The sequence below is a fragment of the Humulus lupulus genome, chromosome 8 (genome assembly GCF_963169125.1).
Source record: "Humulus lupulus chromosome 8, drHumLupu1.1, whole genome shotgun sequence".
In the NCBI taxonomy this organism is placed as follows: Eukaryota; Viridiplantae; Streptophyta; class Magnoliopsida; order Rosales; family Cannabaceae; genus Humulus; species Humulus lupulus.
In genome coordinates this window covers 30,552,385-30,559,435 of record NC_084800.1, presented here as the reverse complement: position 1 = coordinate 30,559,435, position 7,051 = coordinate 30,552,385, and the positions used below count along the sequence as shown (strand labels likewise).

Here is a 7,051-nt window from a genome sequence, read left to right as displayed (position 1 = left end):
AAGAAATTGACTCACGATATCATCAAAATCATGTTCTTATTAATGACATTCTTACACCATACTCCAATAAGGATTATTATATTAATTTTTAAATAAAAAATATATACAATACAGAAATTAATAATAAAAAGAAAATACAAATAATATTAAAAAATTAATCAATATATAATTAATGAAAATGTGAAACTAACTAAAATATATTTGTTAATTAAATTAATTGTTGGAAATTAATAAATAAATAATTTTTTGAATATTTATTTTCGTAGTAAATTTAGTATGATAGATTGAAAATGGAATAGAAAAGTTGATAATGTATGTTATATATAGAGCAATTGGATTAAAGATGTTGAAAAGGAAATTCATTGAGTATTTTGTTGCGGAAGGTAGGAGCCAGCTAGAGATGAAGTGGGAATTGTCGTGTCAAGTGTCATTCGTGTTTAGAATGTTGGATTAGTAGGATTTTCTGTCTGATTGATGGGACAAGAGAATGATATGAAAAATACATCCACAGAATAATCTCTCATTCAGCAGTACTACTTTAATAACTCATTCTGATTTGCGTAGAAAGATTCTTGGATATCCGGGTATCCAATGATATATCTCTGTATGAATCTTCGATGTAATTTGGGCTGGAAAATCAGAAATCAGATGGTTTTGTGTTTCTGTGTTTCTTATTTGTTATGTTCTAAATTTCACACAAAAACAGATGAGACTGACAGTAGAACCTTAAAAGAGTATTCTCAATAAAACATAAAAGGTAAACACTACTTTGTTCAGAGGCTAATAACATCTGCTGCAAAAAGGGCCATGAAATTAAAAACTTGGTTGTTTGTTGCACATGAACCAGATTTATTCATTGAGAGATGTAGTAAGAAATCTCTCCGATTCTTAGTTTGTTCCTAAATAAAGAAAAAAGAACAAAGTCCCATGATAAGTTAGTTACTCAATCATATAGCTTCACATGCATTGACTTTTTCCAGAATTTGGAGGACAGCCTCTTTTGTGGGAAGTGCAGGTATGGCTCCTCGCTCTGTCACAGTCAGCGCACCGCAGGCATTCGCAAACAGGAGAGCTTCCCTCAACTTCTTTTCATCCTGGAGATGAAAAAATATACAATGAACTTTTGTTTGAACTGGAAATGAAGTTAAACTAATTAACTATGCATAATGACCAGTTTATTAATAATATTGTGTGCTGATATATCCTATATATATACTCGTAGATGTTAATGTTCTCTACTCGATTTATAGCTTGGTGGAAGACAATGTCTGATGTTTAAAGCGATGCTTTTCTAACTTACCACTGATGATATGCAATGAAGTTAATATTTGTAAAGTTTAATGTTTAATCTAAAGATAACATTTAGCTAAAACCGTCGAAAAAGAATCACCTCATTCCTTTTGGTATCATCTTATTTAAGGACAAAGATATTAAAAGAGAAAAGGCACATACAACCTATGTTATAGTAATTTTAAAGAAAAAAGAGAAGTGTTGTACCTTGTACAGATTCAAGTCAGAAGCCATAATGCTCAGTACCCCAGCAACAAAACCATCACCAGCACCAGTGGTATCAACTGGTGTAACTTTAACTCCAGCAACATGACCATTAAACTCCTGCAAATATTGGTGGAGAAATTAGACCAATTGACTGCTCATAAAAGAAAGAAATTATAGTATATCAAATATATAGCCATTACCCTGCAGACAAAGGCACTCGTTAAATACTAACCTTTGTGTAATATCTGCACCCTTGTGTACCTTCAGTTACAATCAAAAGCTTAAGATTGGGGTGAAATAGTTTCTCCCTCACCACTGTATGATCACAAGGATCATCACCTTCAGTCAAGAATGTAATTTCTTCCTTATTAATCTGCAGTTTTCAACAAATACATTCCCATTATTTAACTCCCATATTTGAATGTGAAAGATAACAAGTCATGTTTTCAGGGAAAAGCTCTCAAATGCAGATACCTTAATAATGTCAGCTTTGTCCCAAATGCTCATAATGCCTTGTCTAGCAGACTCTGCAGATGGCCAGAGTGGTAATCTCAAATTTGGGTCATAAGAGAGGAGGCAACCTGATGTTCTAGCCATTTCCATAGCAGCATAGTGAGCTGATCTACAGGGCTCGTCGATCAAACTTATTGATCCATAGTGAAATATACCTGCCTGCAGGGGTACATACATGTATACAAAGAGATATAATAACTGTCTGATTTTCATTTGTGGACCTCATTTTCGCTAAATAATAACACACTTTAGGAATCAAATCAAAACTTTTGCTACAATACAAGCACTTTAGATCAAAATATGTCATAAGTAAGAAAAAACAGTCCATTTTTTATTTACAACTTGAGACTGATATAGTCATAAGTATGTGCCAATGTCCTTCACTACTGAGTACCTTTTTGATTAAATTTGCATTGAGTTCTGCTTCGGTGAGAAGCATATCAGCACTGGGATTCCTGAAAAACAAGAACTCGCGCTCACCATCATGAGTCAGCGTAACAAATGCCAATGCAGTCCTGGCATTTGGGTCAAAAACTATGCCTGAATTGTCCACATTGTTGTCTTTCAAAATATTAGACAGCATGTGTCCGAATTCATCATCACCAACCTAAGATACAAATAAAAGAACAGTTTGTTAAAATGACCAGCAATGTCTCGTATGAAGGATTATTAACTCTTACATTAATTATCACATTCACATAGTAATGTTGGATTGGACCAAAAACAAGAGGCAAAATAACAAGAAAGAAAAACACCTTTCCGATGAAAGCTGATGAGCCTTCAAGTCTGGATATCCCAACAGCAACATTAGCAGGAGCTCCACCAGGAGCTTTCTTGAAAGCCTCTGCTTCTGCAAGAGAAACTCCAGAGACCGTTGGCACGAAATCAATCAACATCTCACCAAAACAAGCCACCACTGAACTTTCTTTGGTTTTCATCTCTTTTCCTCCACTATCAGAATGCAACTTAGACGAACCTGCATGCGAAACTCTTTTTAATATTAACTATCCATATTACAAGTATAAATCCCACATTAATAAATGATTATACAAATGGTATAATTACCATTGTTAGAGGAGGACTTAGATGACTTAGATGATTTGAAACTGTTTTTACGAGAACGATCAAGAGTTACAGGAAAGCAACTACAACCTGACATGTTTGAATTGAATGTAGAAGTGAGAGTGTATAGGTTGATAGTTTGTTATTAAAGAGTGTGTGGGTTTGTTATATAATCCTATTTTTATGTAAATTTTTAAATCTCTTTTTTAATTTGTAATTGGTTATAACAGTACTATTTAAACAAAAATAAATAAATAAATAAGCCACACTTTTTGGGAACTACCCAATTTTAGGAGTAGTTAACTAAAATTAGTCACTAAATATATTTAGTTGAACTTTACCCAATATTATCATGAAACTTTCCAAATTATCCTTATTTAAGTACATGGTTGTAATATGTATTATATGTGTCATATTATTATTAAATTGGAAATTCATTCTAATTGTAGTGTGTTATATATATGTGTGACAACAATGTATTCAATCTATGAAAAATTATTCTTTAGAATGTAAAAATCAATGCTTAAAATATAAACCCTAAATCTTAAAATGTAAACAACAATCATTTAAAATATAAACCTCGAGACATAAAATCTAAACTACGACATTTTAAAAGTTTAACCCCAAGACTTAAAATCTAAATCACAAATCTTAAAATATAAACTATCACTCTTTAAAATTTAAACCACAAGCCTTCAAATTTAAATCGCGACTTGTAAAAATTTAAACCATAAGACTTAAAGTTAAACCACTAGACTTAAAATTTAAACCACGACCATATAAAATATAAATCATAATCTTTTAAAATCTAAGCCACAATTCTTTAAAATTTAAACTACTAGTCTTAAAATTTTAAACCACCACAATACTTAAAATTTAAACAACGTCTCTTTAAAATTTAAACCACAAGACATAAAATTTAAATAACAATTCTTTAAAATTTAAACTACGTGGCTTGAATTTAAGCCACAACTCTTTAAAATTTAAACCCCGGTGCTTAAAAGTTAAACTAATTGGCTTAAAATCTAAACCACGACCATATAAAATATAAACCATGATCATTTAAAATCTAAATCATGACTCTTTAAAATTTAAACCACTAGTCTTTAAAATTTAAACTACAAGACTTAAATTTTAAACCACAAGGCTTAAAAGTTATACTACTAGACTTAAAATTTAAGCCACGCCATATGAAATATAAACCATGATCATTTAAAATCTAAATCGCAACTCTTTAAAATTTAAATCACTAGTCTTTAAAATTTAAACCACGACTCTTTAAAATTTAAACTACAAGGCTTAAAATTTAAACCACAAGACTTAAAATTTTAAAACACAAGGCTTAAAATTTAAACCACGACTTTTTAAAATTTAGACCACAATGCTTAAAAGTTAAACCACTAGGCTTAAAATCTAAATCACGATCGTATAAAATATAAACCATGATCCTTAAAAATCTAACACTACAACAAAAATGGGTTTTAGGGGCAACGCATGTTGCCCCTAATAACCCTAAAAGTCGCCACTGATACATATCAAGAGCGACATGTCGCCCCTGATAAATTGTGCCTAATAGGGTACATTAGGGACGACTCAATGGGTCGCCCGTAAAAATTGAAATGCCACCCCAAAAATTTGAACATTTTGCATAACTTTTATCGATGTGTCGCCCCTGATATGCCAATAGTCACCCCTAATACTTGATTATTAGGGGCGACATGTCTCCCCAAATGTTTACACGTGGCATAAATATTAGGCGATATGTCGCCCCTGATATGTCACTAGTCGCCACAGTCGCCCCTAAAACTATTTTATTTATAAAAAATAATAAAATTAAATAATTAAATAAAATTTTAATTAATTATTAATCTAAATTATTAATTTAAATTTAAATAATTGAAAACAAAAATATTATATTAAATATTCAAATTAGTTTATTAAGATAACAATTATCCATATTCTTAATACATTAAGATAACAAATATTTATATTGTTCATATAATTTAACAATAATTAATAATAAAATAAACCTAATCTCCTAAATCAGCTGCCTCGTCCTACCTATTGTCTTCTTGTTGCAGTTGTGGTTGCTACGGTTGCTGCGGTGGCAGCATCGACCAAGGATATTGGGGAGGTAATGTGGACGATCCAGCTCCATACATGTAGGGATACGACAACTGCGATGACGGTGGAATGGCCACGGATAAGGTGTTGCTCCATACATGTATGGAGGTACCATATGTTGAGACGGCGTTGCCCCGTACATGAAAGGATGGGTTGGAGCTGGAGGTTGAGAAGACGAAGCTCCAGAAATATTTTCGCTATCAGCATAGGTGGCATCTGAACGTTTGGTGGACGAAATTAAGGTAGAAAAAATTGAGATAAGAAATTAACTTGGTGAGTCAATTTCTGTAGATTATTCTCCAATTTTTCTATATATTCTCTTGAATGATGAGGAGGAGCTTGAGACTCGCTGAACTGAGAGTGTTGGGTCGATGATGACCCCAAACCCGACCCCTTCAATTTGCGGCCCACTCCCCGCTCATGTCCACGCCTTTGGCCCAATACTTTTTGTAGTACCTCCACCTGATCAACTGTTGTCGAACCATCATTATTGGAAGCACCAATGGATGTTTGCTGAGTTTGTAACTCAAAATCAGCCTTTAGTTTATCCTGTTTTCAGAAAATGTTAGACACTAACATTAAATATAATTCTTTTAATATTAAAAAACATAATTCAAACTTACATCATCTTTGCGAGCATCGTCGTTCACGAAATCATTTGTTGATTTCTTCCATTGATATTCCTTCCATGACTCAATAAAATTCGGGTTCGCCTAAAAAATATAACCCAAATGTTAGAGAACATATAATTTAAAAGAACATAATTTTGATAATATTTTATCTTTCACTTACTTTTTCGTAACGGATGGTTGCCAGTGATTTTGTACCCTGTGTTGTAGAATACTTTTGTTTCTTCCGATTTTCCTTATTCTTTACGGAGCGCGCAATAAAGTTCAGACTTGTAAATAACTGGCAGATTTGCTTCCACTACTCCTTATTAACATCCTTGGTTGGGTTGTTTAGAACCTTGTCCCAATCCTCCGGTCCATTATAGTGTTTCTCAAAGTGTTCGTGTCTTATTGTTTTCCTATGATGGTATCGATCTTTCATCTCTCGATCGATACCATCTAAAAATTTTAAGAAATCCTCATGGCCTGTTATTTGATAATAGTACTAAATTGAAAAATAAACATATTAATAATATATGTACTATATTAAAGACAAATTTTTAAAAATATATTTAATATTTTTTTTACCTGGATTATGCCAAGGACATGATACTTGTATTGTTTAGGCATTGATTCCCATGAATCGAAATATCTGGGAACTTTCGTTTTAATTTGGGTGCCCATGAGGCAGACAAAAGCAGCGTGCTCACCCCCAACAACCTTGCATTCGCGAGAAAAACGTTACTTCCAGTGGTTTTCCATTTTTACGCCACCTCTCATCTAGATCTTTTCCAATAGCTGCGCCACAACCATTTCTCTTAGTTGGGATTCCTTTATTTTTTTTATTAACAATACATAGAATATTAGTATATACAAGATACACATATGTGAGTAAATAAAATAACAAAAAAATTACCTGACTTGCATGTAGTCGGGATCCTAGTAGGATCCGGCGGAGGATCACTGCTAGCGTCTCCACCGTGGGCTCTAGCCACATCTGTTGACATCTACTAACACGACAATAATTTAACCTATCTATTTTAATATTTAATTATTATTTATAATTAATTTATTGAGTATTATTTTAATTGATTAGGTCATTTGAAACATGTTATTTGGAAATAAACTTTTTATTTCTCAATATGTATAATACATTTAACACTAGATACAAAACTAAGTAGAATATTCATTATCCTCACTGATTACATCAACATCTATCGGGCACACATCATTAGTATTATCATCAC

The 7,051-nt window shown here is 32.4% G+C and overlaps 1 protein-coding gene across 1 annotated transcript; it reads right to left on the bottom strand.

Moving 5' to 3' along the window:
• Positions 1–947: 947 nt before the first annotated feature.
• On the bottom strand, positions 948–6,811 carry LOC133795223 (probable fructokinase-7). Its single transcript, XM_062232680.1, has 13 exons — positions 6,721–6,811; positions 6,525–6,635; positions 6,163–6,290; positions 5,820–5,909; positions 5,583–5,745; positions 5,233–5,412; positions 3,076–3,162; positions 2,766–2,986; positions 2,405–2,617; positions 1,972–2,169; positions 1,730–1,870; positions 1,498–1,614; positions 948–1,094 (listed from the first exon to the last, which is right to left on the bottom strand). The coding sequence occupies exons 1-13, from the start codon at positions 6,809–6,811 to the stop codon at positions 948–950; spliced, it is 1,887 nt and encodes a 628-aa protein (XP_062088664.1).
• Positions 6,812–7,051: the final 240 nt, after the last annotated feature.

Coding starts and splice junctions, on each gene's coding strand:
- LOC133795223 (XM_062232680.1), bottom strand. CDS start 6,811: ATGTCAACAGATGTGGCTAGAGCCCACGGTGGAGACGCTAGCAGTGAT. Junction 2,618..2,765: donor CATCAGCTTTCATCGGAAAG/GTGTTTTTCTTT, acceptor TTTGTATCTTAG/GTTGGTGATGATGAATTCGG. Junction 2,170..2,404: donor ATGCAAATTTAATCAAAAAG/GTACTCAGTAGT, acceptor GTACCCCTGCAG/GCAGGTATATTTCACTATGG.